This window comes from Xiphophorus maculatus, chromosome 4 (genome assembly GCF_002775205.1).
Source record: "Xiphophorus maculatus strain JP 163 A chromosome 4, X_maculatus-5.0-male, whole genome shotgun sequence".
NCBI lineage: Eukaryota > Metazoa > Chordata > Actinopteri > Cyprinodontiformes > Poeciliidae > Xiphophorus > Xiphophorus maculatus.
The window spans coordinates 232,209-255,169 of NC_036446.1; the positions used below are offsets into that span (position 1 = coordinate 232,209).

General features: G+C 47.6%; 2 protein-coding genes across 5 annotated transcripts; both read right to left on the reverse strand.

Annotated features, from left to right (window-relative positions):
• Positions 1–442: 442 nt before the first annotated feature.
• LOC102236791 (tubulin polymerization-promoting protein family member 3-like) lies at positions 443–3,833 on the reverse strand. Its single transcript, XM_014473759.2, has 4 exons — positions 3,640–3,833; positions 2,288–2,488; positions 1,964–2,117; positions 443–824 (listed from the first exon to the last, which is right to left on the reverse strand). The coding sequence occupies exons 2-4, from the start codon at positions 2,473–2,475 to the stop codon at positions 627–629; spliced, it is 540 nt and encodes a 179-aa protein (XP_014329245.1). The 5' UTR covers positions 2,476–2,488; positions 3,640–3,833; the 3' UTR covers positions 443–626.
• Positions 3,834–7,342: 3,509 nt separating this feature from the next.
• On the reverse strand, positions 7,343–21,786 carry zdhhc1 (zinc finger DHHC-type containing 1). Of its 4 annotated transcripts, none has more exons than XM_023332456.1 (11): positions 21,353–21,786; positions 20,156–20,370; positions 19,025–19,200; positions 18,468–18,569; positions 17,862–17,986; positions 17,627–17,782; positions 17,437–17,552; positions 17,272–17,369; positions 16,582–16,690; positions 16,349–16,427; positions 7,343–8,356 (listed from the first exon to the last, which is right to left on the reverse strand). In XM_023332456.1, the coding sequence occupies exons 2-11, from the start codon at positions 20,366–20,368 to the stop codon at positions 7,911–7,913; spliced, it is 1,620 nt and encodes a 539-aa protein (XP_023188224.1). In that variant the 5' UTR covers positions 20,369–20,370; positions 21,353–21,786; the 3' UTR covers positions 7,343–7,910. The 4 variants fall into 4 exon arrangements, with proteins under 4 accessions (XP_023188224.1, XP_023188223.1, XP_023188225.1 ...); XM_023332455.1 differs by having other exon boundaries at positions 20,156–20,398; XM_023332457.1 differs by having other exon boundaries at positions 7,343–8,353; positions 20,156–20,545.
• Positions 21,787–22,961: the final 1,175 nt, after the last annotated feature.

Consider the following 22,961-nt stretch of genomic DNA (forward strand, 5'->3'; position numbering starts at 1 on the left):
TTTTCTTTTTTTGATTAGTTGCATTTACTTTTCAAACACAATTATTTCAATAAAGAATCAAGTAAAGGTCTGAATGAACCCAGAGTCTGGTTATTTCTTCTAAATACAACAATGTTTCACAAAAAATGAGCAAACATAGAATTATCTGACAGCATTAAAATGTTTGAGTTTAATCTCTTCTTTAGTGCAACATGGATTAACCTGTTGTAGCTTATCTCTGCCACGAGGGGGCGCCACACACCTGCAAACTGTTTGTTGCTGTTGGACATTTTTCTACCAGAATAAATAATTTCCTCTTGGAATATTTAATTTTTTAGATTTTTGAGCTTCTAATTTATATGATGTTAGTTAAAATCATCTGAAAATGTTTTTTTCTCCAACTCAACATTTTCTATTCAGCTCAGAAATCTAACAGTGATTTAATAAATCATATTTTCATGAACCCCATTGGATGTGAAGTTTATTACAGGAAGGAGACATTGTGAAACAACCTAGAAGCTCTAAATGTTGTTTATTAATTCCTGGTTCCACCAGCAGGTGGCCCGGAGTTCTGTTCAGCTCCCTCCATGCAGGGTTTGGTCCAGTCCCAGAGGACTTCTTCTGAGCTTCCAGCAGGGGGCGTCTCCTCACTTGTCGGCGTCCTTCACCTTGCTGTCGTACGTTCCGGCGTCCTTGTACGCGTTCACGTAGCCCGTGTGCTCCACCAGGTCTTCGCGGCCTTCGCGGCCTTTGCCCCGGCCGCTGTCGTCGAAGCGCTCCTTGTGGGAGCCGGTGTAGCGGGACGTGTCCGTCAGACGGTCCACCGTTGCCGTCTTCGCCACTTTCTGAGGGACACAGAGAGGACAGGAAGGAAATCGGGGGACAAGTGCAGCTACTTCCTGTCTGCTCCGCAGAATGCGACATAAAAGTTAGGAGTTCCTGACGAAGATGAATTTGATCAGAAATATTTAAATAAAAATCAAGATTTCAAAAACACTTCAATACTCATGATTCTAAGTGAAAGACAGATTATGAAGAACCCGATCCAACAGCGAATGACTGTTTGGTTAAAAAGCAGCAACTAAAGTCAGTCAGTTGGAGGATCTTACGATGAAGCATCGTCTCTTCCGACATTATTGAGTCTCCCAGTTTAACGTAGATAGAAAACGTGTGTAGAGCGGCCTTAACGCCCGGCTCACACGGTTCACATCATCCCATTTCCTCCTTCCACCATCTCAAAGACACTCCGATTATCAGTTTTAAAGTTAGTATGAGGAGATTTTCCTGCCGTGTGTTCAGAGTTTCAACATGTGGGATCATCTTGACCTGATATTGCAGCGTGAGAGAACGCCGCTTGTTGAATGTGACATTTAGCCAATCAGAAAGCGAGGTGATGGAAACACTGAGGAGAAACACAAAAGATAAAACAACGTGGAGGAGCAGAAAGTCCAGTGGACGTTGGAGACGTCTTTGTATCTTTTTGTCCATTAAAAATAGTACACAAACTGCTTTCTCCTAGTCGGCCATCTTTGTTTACTCTGAGCTCATGTTGGGTCTCGAGAGATGATCTCACCTGGATGTTTTTGAGTGAAAAGGGTTTTTGTGTGAAGAGCTCCTACCATGAGGCTCAACGTCACACAGTACGACCAAACCTGCTACATCCAGGAAGCTTTATGGCTGCAGGGCGCTGGGGGGTGGAGCTTAGGTTTGAACATCGTCTGATGGTTTCTAAATCTTGCAAGTGAACCAGCTGGACGCCTTGAGGTTTATTCCAGTCTTTGTGATAAATTTTGTTTCATTAGCAGTTCAGTGATTTTCCTCTGAACATCTTTTATTCTCAGAAAGTCAGATTAGCAGAAGCTAATCGAGGGTCGGACACTTTCTGCTCTAAACTCGCCTGATCCAGAGTTTCTAGAAGCCTTCAGTCGGAAACAGAAACTAAACGAGATTCAACTGAACAGGAAACGTCTCCACGAAGGCTCACCGTCACGCCGACGTTGGTCGGCTCTTGGCCCTCCACCAGCTTGTGAATGGACTGCAGCGCCGCCTCTTTACTTTGACCTTTGAACCTCTTGGGAGCCAGTTCTTCCAGCGCCTGCTGGAACTCCTTGTAGGTGATGACCCGAGCTGACCTCTGTCTACAAGACACAGAGATATTCCATCAACAACCTTCATCTCAGACCTTCACCAGAACCTGTATTCACTCCAGAACCTCCAATGGATCCAGCGCCAAACTGAATCTGCTGCTTGTTCATGAGCCATGAGAGGAAACCCTGACCCGATGTGGATCCGCTGCAGAAAAACTCACTTCACTTTGGAGAAGACGATGTCCACGTCGGTGCCGGTGACGCTCTTCCCGTCAATGACCCGGCAGTCCTTGCACAGCTTGGCCCAGGCCTTCCCGGTCAGCTCCCTGCCGCTCGCCTTCGTGTCTCCGTAGACGGAGAACCTCTTGAAGGCCACGAAGAGCGGCTCCGCGTCTGAACTGACCGCCATGATGAGACGACTCCTGAAGAAGAACAAAGGTCAGTCAACGCACCGTCACTATGAACATTTACATGTGAAAACTGTGGAACAGAACCCGGCTGACAACAGGAAGTAGGCAGAAGATCTCAGAAATCAACAAAGCATTCCATAACAGATCAGAACCAAAGACTCCATCAGTCTAGAAACAGTTCAAGAACCAGAACCGTCTCTAAGGTCTCCAGAGAACCACAGAAGAACCATGGTCCTCACCCGGGCCAGAACCTCCTACAGCTGAACGTCCGACGGTCAGTTCTGGATCTTCAGGGAAATCCTCCAGCTCTAAAATCTGACGCCTCCATCTTGTTTCCATCTGGTGAAGAAGGAAGTTGCTCTCAGTGTCTTCGGAGGTTTTTGTGTCGTTTCCTTCAGTGGTTCTTGGTGCAGCGCCCCCACAGGCCAGGAGGGGAACAGGTTGGTTTGGGTCAGAACCACAGCAGCTGGAGGTGGAGCAGATGATGGAGTTCTGGGTCCAGTAGAACCGGGTCGACCGGACTGAAGGAGGAAAACATCCTGAGTCGAAGCCGCTGACCAGAACAGAACCTCTCTGCAGCCTTCTGAACCAAATGGACCTCTTCACCACTTCACCAGAACTATATGGACCCTTCCTTCCCCACATTAAATGACATCATATTGATGCAGATTCATGACCTCTGACCTCTGCAGACTAATTCATGAGTTATAGAACGTCAAAGCTGTAGAGTTGGGCTAAGAAGGTAAAGATGGACATCAGAGCACTGGACCAGAGATCCTCCAGGTTTACTGGAGCCCTGAAAGGAGAGTGGAACTGGACCGAGACCAGAACCCAGCAGAAATTTGTGATCATAAAAATCAACCTGCAGGTCGGATTCAAAATAATAAATCATCAATAAAATCCTTCCGGCTGTTTTGCTGCAGTGATAATGTTGTATGATGGCAACCACACACACTCACACACTCTCTCTCACACACACACACCCACAGTTTTAATCCAGTTTTCTTTGCAGGTCTCAAGCAGTAAGATGCTTGACTAAGCAGCAGTTCTGAGGTCCGACCCGGTTTCTGGAGACCAGAACCCAGCAGGTCTACCAGGAAATCCTTTCAAGGTAAAAGCTTCAAAAACTAAAACAGAGTTTCCCAGAAGGTCAAAGTTCAAACCTGAGCTCCTTGATGTCTCACGTCCTCCTGCGTCTGTCTCCGTCTGTCCTCTGGTCCGAGGCGCGCTCCGAGGCGCTTGTTATCGTCTGTTTACCTCGTCGCCATGACGCCAGCCTGTCCCACATCAGGGGAGGGGCAGCGAGGCAGAGGAGGAAGAGGAGGAGGACGAAGCCGGGCAGCTCCCAGTGCTTCAGGTCAGAGGTCAACACACACACACATTCCCTTAATGAAGCCACAGTGAGGCACAACAGATTCAAACTGATGGAAACATGATCAGGTCAGAGGTCACATTCTGCTCCTAGTGAGGCAGAAGCAATCAATAATCAATCAGTTTGATTATCTGCTCCATCATCAGTCAGCAAAAAAACAACCAGGATGTTTGTAAACTGGAACATAAACTTCTGTTTCTCAGTGGGAAATTGAAGCTCTTGAACTTCCTGGATGTCCCACAGCTGTTGCTGTTTGTGTGGCCATTGCCATGACGACCATGGTCCACATCCAGCCAGACAGAACCAGCAGCTCCTGATAGACCGACGACTGTAAACATGCCAATGTGAGAGAAAACGTGTTGGTGATATATTGGCAGAAAAAATCAATAATAATAATTACTGATCAAATATCCAGTTAATTATTGAACCAATCAATCGCTGTAAACACCTGATAAGCTTCGTTTTATCCATCTACAGCTGCTATCTTAGCTAGCTAAGCTCATGTGCTCCAGTGTCTGTCTGGATGTACTCCAGTACCTCAACCTAGATGCAGCCCTGGAAGGACGGCCAAGAGAGAGGACGGATATGAGAGAGGATGGATATGAGGACGGCCAAGAGAGAGGACGGATATGAGAGAGGATGGATATGAGAGAGGGCGGATATGAGGACGGCCAAGAGAGAGGACGGATATGAGAGAGGATGGATATGAGGACGGCCAAGAGAGAGGACGGATATGAGAGAGGACGGATATGAGGACGGCCATGAGAGAGGACGGATATGAGAGAGGACGGATATGAGGACGGCCATGAGAGAGGACGGATATGAGAGAGGACGGATATGAGGACGGCCAAGAGAGAGGACGGATATGAGGACGGCCATGAGAGAGGACGGATATGAGGACGGCCAAGAGAGAGGACGGATATGAGAGAGGACGGATATGAGAGAGGACGGATATGAGGACGGCCATGAGAGAGGACGGATATGAGAGAGGGCGGATATGAGAGAGGGCGGATATGAGAGAGGACGGATATGAGAGAGGGCGGATATGAGGACGGCCATGAGAGAGGACGGATATGAGGACGGCCAAGAGAGAGGACAGATATGAGGACGGCCAAGAGAGAGGACGGATATGAGAGAGGATGGATATGAGGACGGCCAAGAGAGAGGACGGATATGAGGACGGCCATGAGAGAGGACGGATATGAGAGAGGACGGATATGAGGACGGCCAAGAGAGAGGACGGATATGAGGACGGCCATGAGAGAGGACGGATATGAGAGAGGGCGGATATGAGGACGGCCATGAGAGAGGACGGATATGAGGACGGCCAAGAGAGAGGACGGATATGAGGACGGCCAAGAGAGAGGACAGATATGAGGAGGGCCAAGAGAGAGGACAGATATGAGGAGGGCCAAGAGAGAGGACGGATATGAGAGAGGATGGATATGAGGACGGCCAAGAGAGAGGACGGATATGAGAGAGGATGGATATGAGAGATGGCGGATATGAGGACGGCCAAGAGAGAGGACGGCCATGAGAGAGGATGGATATGAGGACGCCCATGAGAGAGGACGGCCATGAGAGAGGACGGATATGAGAGAGGGCGGATATGAGGACGGCCAAGAGAGAGGACGGCCATGAGAGAGGACGGATATGAAGATGGCCAAGAGAGAGGACGGATATGTGGACGGCCAAGAGAGAGGACGGCCAAGAGAGAGGACAGATATGAGGAGGGCCAAGAGAGAGGACGGCCATGAGAGAGGACGGATATGAGGACGGCCAAGAGAGAGGACGGATATGTGGACGGCCAAGAGAGAGGACGGCCAAGAGAGAGGACAGATATGAGGAGGGCCAAGAGAGAGGACGGCCATGAGAGAGGACGGATATGAGGACGGCCAAGAGAGAGGACGGATATGTGGACGGCCAAGAGAGAGGACGGCCAAGAGAGAGGACGGATATGAAGACGGCCATGAGAGAGGACGGATATGAAGACGGCCATGAGAGAGGGGGGATATGAGGACGGCCATGAGAGAGGACGGATATGAGAGGTCACTTTTAAGACTCCGTCTCACCAGCCTGCAAGGATAAGCAGGTTCAGATAGTGGATGGATGGATGTCTGTCTGTCTCTGTCCATCTGTCTTTGCTGATCCAGTTTTCCCTGCTCTCTGTCTGTCAGGTGTCTCTTTGTGTTCCATGATTTTAAACTGAAATAAAGCGACTAGAGATTATTTTGGTCTGGAGTTATTATGGAAACCTGTCCTCCTGTTGGCTGTTACGCCTCATTCACTCTCTAAAAACCGCGGTCTGGCTGTGTGTGTGTGTGTGTGTGTGTGTGTGTGTGTGTGTGTGTGTGTGTGTGTGTGTGTGACCGGTCCCTGGTGTTGCTCTGTGAACTTCCCACGCTGCTTGGTGTGTGTCTTTGTGTGTGTGTCACATACTTCTCGCTGCCCCTCCTTCGTGATTGACGTTGTTTTGATGTTGTTGGAGGCTGGTTGCCAGAGCAACCACTCCTCATCCGGGGAGGATGATGACATGCAGCAACACACACCGATGATATCAGCTTGTCAAAATAAAAGCCTGAGGTGTTGCTGGTGACTGATGGATCATATTGGTTGGTTTTAATGTGTGTGTGTGTGAACCATGTATTAGATGCATCGTGGGGACCCACTGCACCTGCTGGGGCCTAAAGCGTGGGCCCCATGAGGGGAAACGCTGGTTTGGGTTTTGGGTTCCGGGTGAAGTGAGTTTGGGTCAAAGGTTAAAAATGAATGGAAAGACAGAAAGACAGGAACCAGCAGCAGGACGTGATGTGGTCCAGTTCTGGTGGAGCCGGGTGCCCTGTGGTTCTGAGCAGAGTCAGAACCGGAGGTCTGGTTTTAATAAACGTCAGAACTGCTGGGTGTCGGGATGAAAAGTTCAGCTCAGCTTTTAGATCCAGAAGTGAAGCTGAAATGGGTCGGTTCTGGTTCAGACGGAATGAGAACCCAACATTCTCTGAGCATTTGACACAAATTCTTCCTGAGGTTTTCAGTCATTGTGTTGTTGACCTTTGACCCCAGATGGCTCGGTTGGTGTGTAGCTGAAACCCGGAGCGTTCTGACAGAACTTCCTGTGTTGTCCACTGAGGGGCGCCGCAGGGCTCTGGACTAGGACCCCTGCTGTTATGCAGGAAGTTCTTTGTTCCTCGGTTTGTTGGAAACCCCGGTGACCTCCGCAGCCTGAGCGAGGCTGCAGGTCAGAGGTCAAAGGCCTTTCCATGTCGCTTGCTGTTTGGCTCACTTCCTCTCTTTCTGAACGTTTTGCCTTTGTTAACATTTAGCGTGTTCATGGAAATGTGTTCTGTAAAGAAAGTGATTCGTATGGAAATCAATCCAACCTTTTCTGCTACATTTTTCCTTTCACCAAACTTTCCATTAGTACTGTTGCATGCACCAATCGAGCTGGTTCAGTAAAAATGATTTATGTTTTTTGGTTGTGATGAAGAGGAATATGCGACTGTGGATCATAGTTTATTGCAAACAGTGACATCACACAGGTGACTCCGCCCCCTTGCTAATCAGATTTAAAGGAGCAGTTCACACCGACAGATTCAGACTTCAGGTCAGAAGCAGGAGGATGAAGAGAAGAGGCACAGCAGAGTAGAAACGACCTCTGACCTGGAAACCTCAGTATTCTGCTTTCTTTGAGCTGCAGTTCACAGTTTAGCCACTGGGTGTCGCCACACAGATGGCAGTGAAACACTGAAGTGATCGGATTGATTCACCAAATATATTGGTCGAGTCTGAGTTACCATAGAAACCAGGAGAGAAGGTTGCTAAGGAAACAGCAACAATAACAATTGATCATGTGAAGCACCTTGATCTGCTTTGACTAAACCCGATGAACAGCGTCCGATCCGATGGGGATGAAACTCACAGAAAATCACCTTAGCTTTCAAATTAAAAGTCATGTCCACCAATAAATACACACAACCTTTCACAATAAAAGTCCCTTTCCAACAGCGGCTGCTGTTTCAGGTCAGAACTCGGTCCAGGAGGCTGGACCACAACCAATGAACCCAGTCAGGACTCCAGAACCGGTCTGGATCCGATCTGCGTCCAGCCGAGGACTTCGGCCGTCTCTCTGCTGGTGCGGCTGACGAACACGGACGGTGGCTGCGTTGACGCCATCTCAAACCTCAGCTGGGCCGTGGTTCTGTTCCCTCGAGAGGACGGGTTCTTTTTCCTGGTCTTGTGGAGCGCCGGAGCGGGCCGGTCCGTCAGGGGGCCGTGGGCCCCTCGGGCCAGACGGCGGTCCGCCCGGCGAGACGTCCCGGTGGCATCTCCGGAGGATGAGGAGCCCAGCTTGGCCAGCGCCACGGGGATTTCCTCCAGGGACTCGGCAGAGTCCGAATGGTACTCGGCCGGGGGGGCGGCAGCCTGGATGGGGCCCGGGGCCGGGGCGTGTCCTGGGGGGGCCCTCAGAGGGAATGCTGGGAAAGGAAGCCGCTGACCCTGGGAGGACTCTGCTGGAAAATAAAAGCACAATGGGATCAGAGGTCAGAGGTTAGGAACTTTAGATGAGCTCATCAGTAAATATCAGGGTCATGTTCAGCCATGAAACTTAAATTCAACAGTTTCCCATGTTTTGTTCTTCAAAACTTTTCTGAACTTAGTAATACTGGGGTTCCCAACCAGCGCGAGCGATTGGACCGCCAATGCAAGGCAGTCCGCTGGCTCCAGCAGAGCGTTACTACGGCACGTTGGAACCTTGTTGGAACCCTGTTGGAACCTTGTTGGAACCCTGTTGGAACCCTGTTGGAACCTTGTTGGAACCCTGTTGGAACCTTGTTGGAACCTTGTTGGAACCCTGTTGGAACCTTGTTGGAACCTTGATGGAACCCTGTTGGAACCTTGTTGGAACCCTGTTGGAACCTTGTTGGAACCCTGTTGGAACCTTGTTGGAACCCTGTTGGAACCTTGTTGGAACCCTGTTGGAACCCTGTTGGAACCTTGTTGGAACCCTGTTGGAACCCTGTTGGAACCCTGTTGGAACCTTGTTGGAACCTTGATGGAACCCTGTTGGAACCTTGTTGGAACCTTGATGGAACCCTGTTGGAACCCTGTTGGAACCCTGTTGGAACCTTGTTGGAACCTTGATGGAACCCTGTTGGAACCCTGTTGGAACCTTGTTGGAACCTTGATGGAACCCTGTTGGAACCCTGTTGGAACCCTGTTGGAACCTTGTTGGAACCTTGATGGAACCCTGTTGGAACCCTGTTGGAACCCTGTTGGAACCCTGTTGGAACCCTGTTGGAACCTTGTTGGAACCTTGATGGAACCCTGTTGGAACCTTGTTGGAACCTTGATGGAACCCTGTTGGAACCTTGTTGGAACCCTGTTGGAACCTTGTTGGAACCCTGTTGGAACCTTGTTGGAACCCTGTTGGAACCTTGTTGGAACCCTGTTGGAACCCTGTTGGAACCCTGTTGGAACCTTGATGTCTTTTCATTCTTCTTCTTTTGTTTCTCAGCTGAAACGCTGCCTGCATCCTGCCCTCCTGAAACTTATTAGAACTTTTATTCTCATCCAGCTTCAGGACCACACTGCTACTCGGTTACACATATTCAGGCAGATTCACCTGTAGGTGGCGCTATGATAGAAATACGGGTTTCAACTTACAATTCTAAAACTCAATGTTCCATTAACAAAATGTATGTGTTCAAAGTTTCTTAGTAAGAGACAGATGAGCTACTGTGCAAAAGTTTTTGGCCTGGAATTCTTTTTCAGCAGAGAGCCATGAAGATTGCACTCATCAAAACCAATCGCCCTCTAGGACCAACTGTGAACCAAATGAAACCTAGCACTATATACCCTATAGAAGAAACAAAAAATGTCATCGCAGAGGATTTTTGAATTTTTCCCCAATTAGAACATAATAATTAAACATCCCTATGCACAAAGCTGCAAAATTAAATTGCCCATAATTTTGAAACCGTAAAGAGGATTCAAAGATTCTTTATTGTCATACCAGCTTTGCTTGTTTGTGGTACAATGTTTGACCGAGGTCCCAGACACATAAATAAATAATAAAGTGATTTATGCTATAAATGTAAATTATTTGAAGGCCTGGTGCTCTTGCTCTGGATGCTCCTCAGCCTCCTGCCTGAGGGGAGCAGCTGTGTGCAAGATGGGTGGAGTCCTTCATGATGAGGAGCGTTCTCCTCCCGTATCATACTGTAGAGGTCCATGGTGCAGGAAAGGCAGCTCCCCACAGTCCTCTGTGCAGCCTTGACCAGCCTCTGCAGAGCCGTCCTCTCAGCAGCAGTGCAGCTGCTGCGCCACACGGTGATGCAGACAGAGAAAGCTCTCCACCACACAGCGATAGAAGCTCCTCAGGACTGAGTTCCCAAGTCCAGCTCTCTGCAGCTTCCTGAGGAAGTAGAGATGCTGGTGGACCTTCCTGACCAGACAGGAGGTGTTGGTACTCCAGGTGAGGTCACTGGATATGTGAACACCCAGGTACCTGCAGCTGGAGACCACAGCTGCTCCTCCGATGTACAGGGGCTGAAGGGGATCCTTGTCTCTTCTGAAATCCACCACCATCTCTTTGCTCTTCTTCACGTTGATGCAGAGGTTATTTTCTCTGCACCAGGTGTTTCACCTCCTCTCTGTATTTGGACTCATCACTATTCATGATGCGTCCCATTACTGCTGTGTCTTCGGCAAACTTCACTATATGACAGCTGGGGTGTCTTGCCAAGCAGTCATACGTCAGCAGAGTGAAGAGGAGGAGGCTCAACACGCAGACCTGTGGCGAGCCAGACCTGAGGGTGATGGCGAAGGAGACGGCGTTGTGGATAATGACAGTCTGAGGTGTGTTGGATGTAAGAATCCCTGCTCTCCAGGTGGGTGAGGGCTGTGTGGCATCAGCAGTGAATCGGTTCTTCCTATAGCCGTACTGACGGGGGTCCACAGGGACGTTAATGGAGTCCTTGATGTGGTTCATGACTAGCTTCTCAGAGCTCTTCATGACTACCGATGTTAAGGCTATAGGCCGATAGTCATTCAGGCTCGTTACTGTGGAGCACTTGGGGACAGGGACAATAGAGGCGGTCTTTAAGCAGGTGGGCACAGATGACAGTGAGGCGTTGAAGATGTCCGCCAACACCTCAGACAGCTGATGTGCTCAGTCCCTCAGTACTCGCCCTGGGATGTTGTCGGGGCCTGCAGCCTTACAAGGGCTGATTTCCTGGAGGGACCATATTTTCTGTGGTCACACAGAGAGACGTGTCACCAGATGATGGTATTAGTTTGGTGCTGAGTGAGATATTATGATCCTCGAAGCGGGGGTAGAACTTAAGTGCATCTGGCAGTGAGGGGTCCACTGGGCATCTTGTATCCCTGATGTTGTGGTTAGTGATGCACTTAATTTCCAGGATTAAAGGACTAATGTCTCAGCCAGATCTAGAGAAACTCATCCATGCCTTCATCTTCAGTCGTATTGATTATTGCAACAGCGTCTTCACAGGTCTGTCCAACAAATCAATCAAACAGCTGCAGCTGATCCAGATGCTGCTGCTGGTGTTCTGACTAAAACCAGGAAGATAGAGCACATAACACCAGTTTTAAAGTCCCTCCACTGGCTCCCTGTAGCTCAGAGAATAGACTTTAAAATACTGTTGTTAGTTTATAAATCACTGAACGGCTTAGCACCACAATACATTAAAGATATGCTTTTATTGTATCAACCTTCCAGACCTCTCAGGTTCTGGTTCTGGTCTGCTCTGCATCCCCAGAACCAGAACCAAACGAGGAGAAGCAGCTTTCAGCATCTATGCACCACGAATTTGGAATAAACTTCCAGAAAACTGTAAAACAGCTGAAACACTGACTTCTTTTAAATCTCAACTGAAAACCCACCTGTTTAGAATTGTATTTGAAATGTAATCAATTACAAATTTATTGATGTAACTTGACTTAATGATTGATTCTATGTTGCATTGTGATTCTGTGTTTGTTATGATGTAAAGCACTTTGAAATGCCTTGCTGCTGAAATGTGCTATACAAATAAAATTTGATTGATTGATTGATTAATGCCCTTCCACATCCACTGGGGGTCGTTGGTGGTGAAGTGACCTTGAATTTTCTGGGCCTATGCGGCTTTGGCACTCACATGCCTGCAGCCAATTCTTTCCTAGCTTCTCGGATTGCTGATGCCTTCCTGTCCTGAACGCAGCGTCCCTAGCTTACAGCTGAGCTCTCACCTCAGCACTCAGCCAGGGTTTCTGGTTCGGGTAACAGGTTACTGTCTTGGTGGTGGTGACATCATCAGCACACTTGGAGATGGAACCAATGACAGAGGAGGTGTATTCCCCCGGGTCCACCTCTCCTTCATAAGTAGCTGCCTCTATGAAGACCTGCCAATCTGTGCACTCAAAACAGGGCCTGGGCCACACAGTGACTGTCTTCTTCGTTGGTCTAACCAGTCTCATCAGCGGATGACATGCTGGCACCAGCAGGACGGAGATGTGATCAGATAGGCCAAGATGGGGGCGAGGAAGAGCTCTGAATATTAGTGTACACACAGTCCAGAGTGTTGTCTCCGCATGTAGGAAAGGTGACATGCTGGTAAAAACCGGGCAGAGTGTTTGTTTCACGGGATTATAGTCCCCTGCAACTGCGCAAAAAGCCTCCGGGTGCTTCATCTGCATTGAGCTAATGCTGTCATTCATACAGGTTCTTTGAGGCTTCGTTATCATTAGCACCCAGTGGAGTGGGTCGCTTCAGAGCAGCAGCTTTTTACTAGTCCACAGTTCGTACACCAACCTTCATTCACGTACACACAGAGTCCTCCTCCCCGTGTTTTTCCCGACCGTTGGTTGAGGTCCGCTCAGAATAAGTGAAGACAGTTGATCTGGAAGGCTGAGTCTGGCATGTTACTGTTAAGCCAGGTTTCCGTTAGGCAAAGAACAGCACAGTTCTTCATCTCTGCAGAAACCCTCAGCCTCAGATGTAACCAGTGAGTGAACATTGCCCAAGAAAGAGAGTCATAATTGATGGCTTCCTAGCTTCCTAGATGTTAAAGTAGGGCTAAATCTCAGGAGCTAGAAAGGCTAATGCACCTCTGTACGCCGCCATAGCAACAACAAAACAAATTCAACAATTTCCTTCGTTCCACCAGTTACAAGCATTTCAACCATGTCCAGCTGGTTTGTCAACTTTCCTCCACTAGGTGGCACTGTAAAACCACTGATCGGACTTTTGCCAAACTCTCCACACAATCCTAACTAAATTGCACACACTAGTGGTACATATCAGCCTTCGTCGAGTAAGAATCTGTGCTGCTTTGTTTAAATAACAGCAAATCAAATTTTGACACTGAGTGCTCTTAATGCTTAATGTTGTTTTATGCATGTATAATTCAACAGAACAGCGTTGACAAAATTCAGCATAAATGACAAGCAAGTTTGGTCATTATATAATGACTATTAGGGTTAGGGTTAGGGTTATAACTAGAAAATTCCTGAAGAAATTTAACCGGGGCCTGCCAAAGTGTGCCCGTCGGTTTGGACCCAGCGTTCTGATGCTAGAAATTAGCATCAATGCTAGAGAAAGCTGCAATAGTATGAGGAGATTGACAAGACTGTTGACTAACATTCACTTGCACCATTCAGTATGATAAAGTAAGTGTATCAGCTAAAATTAGCAAAAATGCTAATGTTAGCATGATTGCTGTCACTAGCATGTGGGATATCACTAGGATGTTCTCTATAATGGACTTACTCCAAGAAGTAGAAAAAACATGGCTAATAAGTCAAATAAATAGCTAATAGCTTATTTAAGCTAAAATGCTAATGCTAATGAACTGCCTTGCTGCGCAAGGCAGTTCCCTAACCTGAGAGAAAAAGATAATGCAGAATAATATTATTGCACCGCCTGCGGCGGTGCACTAACCTCAGGGGCATGATGAGGCTTTTATTTTGAAATTTTTGTTAAGCTTAATCTCAAAGGTCCAAACTAATCCCATGTCTAATAGTCATTGGGTTAAATCAGTTATTTATTGCTCAAAAGAGCAATTACCTAATGTAAAACTTCTCAAGGCTTTTATTTTGAAATTTTTGTTAAGCTTCATTTCAAAGTGCCAAACTAATCCCGTGTGTAACAATTGCTGGGTTAAATCAGTTATATAATGCTCAAAAGAGCAATTATCTGATGTAAAAATTGTCAAGGCTTTTATTTTGAAATTTTTGTTAAGCTTAATTTTAAATTGCCACACTAATCCCATGTGTAACAGTGCTTTGGATAAAAAAGTCACATAAAGCCAAAAAGAGCAATTATCTGATGTAAAAATATTCAAGGCTTTTATTTTGAAATTTTCAGTATGCTTCATTTCAAAGAGCTAAACTAATCCCATGTGTAACAATGGTTGGGTAAAATCAGTTATAAAAAGCCCAAAACACAAGTAGTTCTAAAGGCCAGCTCAGTCCTCCTCTGTAGTAACTGACAGTTCCTCCATGTTTGTAGTTCTGACATTCAGCTCAGACCTCTTTTGTAGGCACTCAGTGTCCGCCATGTTGTAGTTCTAACCTTCAGTCATTGTAGTTCTAAAGAGCAGTTCAGAGAGGCAGACTAAATTCTATGTCTATTTTGAGTCTAACTGACACTGTTTTGTGTCAGTTAGACTTTTGTTTTGAGTTAAATTTGGCTCGTTTTTTGTTAATTATGTCGCCACAGTTACTCGAAATGCCAACGAAAGTAATAGCTCCCCTCACGGGATTGAGCCTCACGTTTTGATATATATATTGTGAGGGGGCATGCAGCGGTACGAGCCGCATTAACGGTAGTAGGAAGCGGCAGTTATTTTGAGGTGTAGAACAATAGGTGCCTGCCATGCAATGCATAGGGATTACATCCCTATGCATTGCATGGCAGGCACCTATTACATACCTGCTAGTAAAGCTTACTACGATATCTTCCATTATTGTTTGAAACGAAAGATAATTATTTTTCATTGAAACAACATGGAATATGGAAAGGTCTTTATATTATTCCAGATATTAACACACTGATAAATGTTTTGTAATTTTTATGATCAGTACAGGACTCATTTGAGCAAAGACGTTATGTCTCTCCAATTAAAGCATTGCCTTCAGTCTCCTTACCTCTGGTAGAGAGAGGAAGCTATTGGTGGATCTGGAAGAGCAACTGAAGTTCCCCAGCCACATTGCTCAGACACACGTCCTTGTGTCTGAGGTCATCAAGCAAACCGTGCTGCTGGAGCCGAGAGTCCAATGGGAAGTTTGAACAAGAGTCTAAGAAAAGGTTCTCCAAGAACGCATGGCTGATCAGTGACTGCAAGCAGGCAGGTTGGAGAGCAACATGCTTCACATATGAGGTTGGTTGCAGAACTTTTACGGCTCACTCTTTGGCCAGAGCCTTGAGTAATCTTGACATCGAGGGAGAATGCAAGAGGAGAGCCACCCATTGCGCCACTGAAGCAGCAGAAATGGCCTCAAGATGGGTGTGGCTTAAGAAAGGAGAACTGTGGAGTCAATGTAGCTAATTAGCCATCTGGACCCAAGCAGGGACTGAACATCCCTGGATGGGTCACCTGGAAGAGGGTGTGTGAAGATGAAAGACCCAAAACACGCCAGTAACATCACCGATGACGTGTCCAGACGCATCAGTGGACGTACTTACACATGAACACGCTGAGACATCAGTGGCAGCCACAAAAGACTGGATGACAACCATGTCCAGTGTAGCGACTACTGGAGAGTCAGAGACAGAGTTGGCTGCCCAATAAAGCTACGATTGACTCAACGGAAAGTATTAGCACAGGGTGCACCGTCTCTGTGACTCTGATCTCCCTGGCCATGAACACCCTCATCAAGTCTGCGGAGCCACAGTGCAGACCCGAAGGTGGCCAAAGCTGGTATCCAGCTGAGGATGAACAGGAAGCGGAGGGCAGAGGAAGGACCGAGCCGGGCTAGGATCTTTTCCAACTCCTCAGATGGACACAGAGGGAAGGAGAGACGCCGCCAAGAGGAGGATATAGAGTGTGGAGGAGTTAAGATCATGCAAGACGGTCGGAGGCAACAGGGTGTGTGGGAGCCCCGTTTCTGCACGCTTTCTGTTCTTAATGGAAAAAGCCTTGGCTCTACAGGAACTCGACGGGTTAACTTTGCTCCAGAAATGAACTTCTGGCTGATTTTATGATCAAATTTCGATTTTAAATCAGCACCTCTACAAATAGTGAGCGATCAGATGTTCATTAAATGCATTAGAAGTCCCACTGATTTCTCTCTCAGAGAATCAACCAGCAGCTGGAAGCCTCATCTCTGCTCTTTATGTAAATGTTCATTTTTCTGTTTGGGCCTCTGAGCCAATCAGAGGTCTTCATCATCCAGACCCGAGCAGCAGACGGCCGCTCTCCACGCTGGAGCTAACTCGCAGTACACAGCTAGCTCCAGAGCCTGCGGGTCGGCCGGTAGCAGAGAGACAGGCGAGCTCATACCTGGGGGCGGAGCTACAGGTGAGCAGTGCTCTCTGGTCACCTCCGCTGGAACCTGACGCCCCTTCTTCTTCTTCTTCTTCTGTGGTATAAAAGAGATAAACACAGAAAAGTGACTGAACAGAACCAGAATCATAAAGAGCGGGCCAAACGGAGCAGGACGAAAATGCTTTGAAAACAACATGGTTGAGATGAAACAACTGTTTGGGTTGTCATGATGGTGTGTGTGTGCTGACCTGTGTGTGTCGGTGTGTGTGTGCCTTCAGCTCCGTGGAGGCGATGGGCGGAGCCTCCTCGTCATGGACCGGATTGGACGCGCTCCTCCCTCTGCCATTGGCCAGGAAACTGAAACAGAGAGGGCAGCTGACGTGACGGTGCAGTTCCTGCTGTGACCACCAGAGAGCAGATTTGATCTGTTTTTTCCACATTTCTTGATAAATTTCAGAGGATTTTAAGGTTGAAGGTTGTAGGTGAGACTCAAAGACTGTACTCCAATCAGAGTAGCATAACTTCAACATGTTAGTATTAAAACATTAAGCTTTAACTGATCAAGTGTAAAAAGTACTTGGTAAAAAATTGTCTTAAGTACAGAGTAACTAATCATAACGCATAATTTAATATTTTAAAGTCATGTCATCAGATTCTTCTGTAAAATTCTGGTGTTTTAAAGACTAATACCAAGATATTTATTTTTGTCCGCCACGACAATTTAGCTGCCCTCAATATTTCCTGTGTTTATTTTGGTCATTGTTGTGACACTTGGTGTCGAACAAATCGCATCTCGTATCGGTTCAATACGGGACGATTCCCTACAACACACACTCCCTCAGCTCAAACACACAGCACACTCTCTGTTTGCTTCCTGGGAGTCGGAGACAGCAGTCTCCATGGCAACAAGGACCCCCTGCTCTGGGTTTGGACGTTACCTGGGGACCGGATCGGAACCAGCACAGGTTTCCGCCTGTTCTTGCTGGATGTCCAGCTGGGGGTTGGTGTAGCCCAGCGTCCCTGAGTAGTTCACATCCTGTGGGGACAGCAGAGGCGTCAGGACGCAGCGGCGGGTTGGGCCGTTCAGGTGAGCGGTTCGTTACCTGGACGACGGACGGGCGTCTGCTCTGCTTAGCTGCGGCGGCCGTCCTGGGGTCTCTGCTGTCCAGGCGGTGGCGCTGTCGCACGATGTACTCATAGGTGCTGAGTCTGTTCCACACTGAGGAGACACACGGCTCCGGGTGAACCAGAGCGGCTGGCGGGGGACGCAGGTGAGGCAGGTGAGGCTCTTACTCAGGTAGATGTGGAAGCAGAGCAGGTGGCAGAGAAGCCCCGACGACAGCAGGCCCATTGCCATGGTAATGGCAGCCAGAACCGGGATGACGGCAGCCGCTGACCTGAGAGGAGCCACCGGGAGGAAGACGAACCACACACCTGTCTGATTCTGGACTGTGGACACAATAAACACATTCCGTCTCACACTCCAAGCTACAAGCCTTGTTCCATGGGGTCAGAGGTCAAGTCTTACCCAGGAAGTATTTGTCGGTGCGCAGGTTGGACGGGTCCCTGAAGAACTCGACGAAGACGTAGGAGGCAAAGACCAGAACCAGAGACACGCCCAGCAGAGCGGAGACAACGCTGTGGAGGAACAACCTGCAGGACAGGGGGACATGTGAGGACACGTGTCCTGCCCCGCCCCACTGCAGTGGATCAGCCAATCAGAAGTCACAAAGAGGACAATAACACAAGTGTGATCAACGTGGCGTCCAGACGGAGCAGTAAGGAACCCGGTAATGATGCAGCAGAACTCCGGTTCCCTCAACAAGCTGCTGCATCTCAGTAAGTGAGAATATTATACAATATTAAGTCACACGTCATATTCATGTTTTCAACACTATCTTCTGTTAATTGTGATGATTTTCTGCTTCCAACCAATGAAAACTTCAGACCAATAAAAAACATTTTAATACCCAAATCTCCAAGCAATAGAGCTGATTTCTGTCAAAAGGTTGGATCATAATCAGCTTTTCATTTACTGACATGTAGCTGCGCTTCAGACTGACAGGAGGACTTGAAGCTGGCGGGTTGGAGGAGGGAACCCGCCAGCTGACATGAGGAAACAGCAAGTACTCACTTGTAGTTCCTGCTGCCCACACAGTTGTTGAGCCAGCGGCAGTGGTGGTCGAAGTTAGCAACGCACTTGTTACAGGCGCTGCAGTGTTTCGACTTGGGTCCCCTGAAACAACACACACTCCAAGCTAAGTAAAATACTACAATCCCCAGAATGTAATGCAGCATGCCAGGTTAAATCTGTTTCAGATATTTGATGGGCAGCAGAGGATCATGGGAGTTTTCCAGTCCCAGGAGACCTGGTTTCAGCTCCCATCATGCTCCACCTCACAGGCACTTAATGCCACGTGTTGCCCCCTGCCCCCTGCCCCCGGCTGGAAGGGGACAGGAACAGCAGCTCTGTCCTCCATGTTTTACTGATCATGGTGGTTTTATGAAGCCGTGTTTTCTGAGCAGAAGCTGCTCATGTGAGTCAGAGCTGAACCGGCTGACTGAGTTGCTGCTGTGTTTGCACTGAGCGGCCTGCGGGGGGCACTCCGACCTCCTGAGGCCGATTTAATGACTCCCTAAGCGGCGGCGCAGGTAAACACGCCTGAGGCGGTTTGTGAGGCTGTTACTCACACATCCACCTGGCACAGGTAGCAGTGGCAGTTCTCGATGACGTGTGCGTGTTTGGAGCGGTCGAAGGCGGGTACCGGCCCTCTGTCGCTCCTCATCCTCACGTTGAGGTCAGCCGGGTCGATGGACACAGCCAGGACGTGGACGCACAGGTGGGACACGAACAGGATGCCGGTGCACTGAGCGGCGGTTAGGGATCAGCAACAGGTGGAGACTAGGAGACACCTGTAGACCTGGAGCCGGACTCGGCCACAGCAGCTGAGCCGCTCTGTCCCGCCGTTTCCTGCAGCTTTCGGTGTTTTTTGTTGCTGCATTTCTGTTACTAATGTTTGAAAATCATTAGTAAATGATCACAAGTTGAAAATTGTGATTGAAAATCACAATTTCACACTTTTTAGTGTTTCCATTAAAGAAGAAAGGACGTTAATAACTTTGTTCATTAGTTGTTAAAAACCATGCAGCGATGGGTGTAAACATTTACATGAGATAATAATCCAGCCGCTCGCGCTCATCATCATCAGCCAATCAGAGGAGACGTTGGAGCAACAAGCCCCGCCTACTTAGGAGCGGCGACGTTTGGGAAAACTGAGAATTTCCAGAAGAGTTATGAATTCAACACAATGAAATGACGTAATGAAGTAAAGCCAAAAACCAACGTCCTCCTCCTGCCACTTCCTGCGGTCGTCTTCTGCATTTCCGCCAGTAGTAACATTCGGCTGTTGATCATCTGACTCGGATGAAGCAATTAAAATGTTTCCATTGCAGTTTTGAGAATAAATCTATCTTAATGCAGCTGAAAACCACTTCATCCCAGCGCCAAAGCTTTTTATCAGAACCAGAGTGTTTTCAAAATTGTTGTTTCCATTAAGCAGGTTTATTTTCATAAATTTTGTGTAATTCTGTGGATAATGGAAACTCCATTATCCACAGAATGCAAACTCCGGATCTTCTCTGGAAGATCCGGAGTTTGGTTCGGCTGAGACCAGAACTGAATGACTGGATCAGGAATGCCAACATCCGATCCACTAAACCCGGCTAAACCTGGCTCTATGTGCTCAACCGACCACAATCTCAACAAGAGGTACAGGGCAACGTGGTTTGACCTCTGACCCCGGCCGGCAGCAGGAAGGATACGATGTAGCCCGCAGGGACCCAGTGCGGCGGCAGCAGCGGGACGAACACGCCGAAGCCGGTGACGGCGAAGTAGATGTAGAGCAGCCAGGCCAGCAGCTGGAAGGGGTGAGGCGGCCAGGTCCAGCCGTTGGTCCGCGAGCAGAGCGGCACCTCGGAGCGCCGGGGGTCAGGGGTCGGCGCCGTGCGGTTGGGGTTCCTGCCGCATACCTCCATCCCTGGGGGGGGGGCCTCATCAGTCTGAAGCTTCACCCAGAACCAGAGTCACTAGATCCGTTCAGCTGCTGGTTCTGGGATCACTGGTCTCTTTACTCCAGACTGGTCCAACTGGTCAGTGGTTCACATCTGGAGCTCAGATGATTGTTGGGATGATCACCAATAACTCTATAAAAACTGATCAATAAATAGAAACATTTAAGATAAAAACCTGTTTCTGTAAATCTGTTCCACCAGAACCGGCCGGGTCCGGGTTTTAGCTTCACCTGCTTCACAGTCTGAAAAATAACCTCCAATTAATCACCTTTAGCATCCAGCTATTGATCAGCTAATCAATAATTCATCAGCCGATCAGTGAAACACAGTGGTACTCTCCACTGTCGCCACATGCTTGGTGATTCCTGCTGGCGGCTGGGTTTAGATATTATAATCAACTGACTCAGATTGTTCTGATAATAATTAGAACTGAACTGGACCTGAATGAGACCAGTGATCCACTAGAAGCTGACAGGACATGGACCAATAGGAAAGCTCCCTTAAGATGATGTCAGGATAAATAATCTGCACTGAACTGATTTACAGTTAGAGACATATTTCCTAGAAAGCAGCTGTTGTTATTTTAATTCATTTTTTAGCCTGGAATCTTTCACTGTTTTCATCGTTCAATCGTTAAACTGGACATGAAAATATCCCGACAGAAATGATCAGTTCAATCTTGATCATCACTGATTCAGTGTAGCGGGTCCATCTGACCTGAGACGCTTCCTCTAGACCAGCGGAGCCCAAAGTGGGTCCCTGAGGTTCGGCATCCGCACCTGGATCAAATGATGGCTCGTTAGAGGCCTAACAAGAACTCTGACCTGCTGCGAAGGTTGTTGGTACCACCAGGGAGAGAACTAAAACGTGCAGGATGCCGGCCCTCGAGGACCGACTTTGGGCACCCCTGCTCTAGTCGAACCGAGCCCGGTTCTGGAGGCAGCTCACCTGGCTAACACGACTGGTCGGGTCTGGGTTTCAGGTTCGGTCCGCGGCGCTTCATCTCATCCCACATCCCTGGGTCTGTCTCCAAAAGGAGACGGGCTGCTGTCCAGAAAAATTGGGTCAGTACCAGGCCAGACGGTCCCGGCCCGGCGACTAGCTCAGCTCCATCCCCGCAGCAGAGCCCACAGTCCGGGAGAGGTAACGAGGTCTAGCCCGCTCTGTGGTCCCGTGCTAACTGGCTAACTAACCCGCAGGGCGCCGGACTGAGCGCCCACTCCGGCCACAGAAGCGTCAGCCTCGGCAGAGATCCAAACCGCTGCCGGAAATATGAATTTTTATTAGAAATCAGTAAATATATATATATATATATATATATATATATATTGTAGAAGCTGCGCCTCGGTCCGCTGTTCCGCTAGCTGCGCTCTTGTAGCCCCTCACAGTCACGTAGCCTTGTACGCCGTTTCCTTGGTAACGCTCCAAATCTGCTCCTATTGGTCAACGTCAGCCAGGACCCGCCTAGCGACGTATGACGCATCGGGGTGATAAACTCTGGATTACAGTCTTGGTAAGGTCCATTGGACCTTAAAGTTTAATAACGAAATCCTGGAGCATCTCAATTTAATTTGTAGTGATAAAAATCTGAATTCTTACACGGAAAAATGGGAATTCTTTAAATTTAAAGTTCGCCAAATCTCAATCAAACACAGTAAATTAATGGCTACCCAAAATAAGGAAAAGGAATTAGAAATCATTCAAGAACTTAGTCACATCTGCTCTAAACCGTTTTTTAATGATGATGACAAACAGTTAGATGATTTTTATACTAAAAAAGCCAAAGGATCATATCTGAGGTCCAGGGCTAAGTGGATTGAAGATGGTGAGAAAAGTTCTGCATATTTTTGTAGATTGGAAAAAATTAGACAAGAAAGAAATGCGATAAATTGCTTGCAAATTAATAATAAACCATGCAAAATTAATATCCAAAGAAATTTTTACCTTTTATAGCAATTTATATTCTTCCGCATATAATAACTCAATGGCAGAAACATTCTATCATTCTGTTCAACATCTAATTCCTAAAATTGATGACAGTTTGAAGCAGATATGTGAGGCAGACATCATCACAGAGGAACTGGATAAAGCTTTTTATCCAAGGACAAAACTCCAGGCTGCGACGGCTTAACAAGGAACTTTATAAACATTTTTGGTTCAGATCAGAACCGTGTTTGGATGCTGACAGAACTATTAGAAAACGGCTGTTTGACCCAAACAAGGTGTCATCAGGCTAAACCTGGAAAAGATCCAACTCTTCTTGATCATTTAAGACCGATAACATTATTAAATAATGATTACAAGCTTCTGACACACATTTTTGCTAACAGGTTAAAATCAGGAATATCCCAAATTATTTCTGACACTCAGTCTGGTTTTATAAAAGGCGTCTATACATAATAATATCCGCCTTATTTTGGACTTAATTGACTACAACCACTTAATTGAAAATGAAGGCTTTGTATTATTTTTAGACTTTTATAAAGCCTTTGATATGATAGAACATGAATTTATGTTCAAAGCTTTAGATTTATTTGGGTTTGGAAATAAATTTATT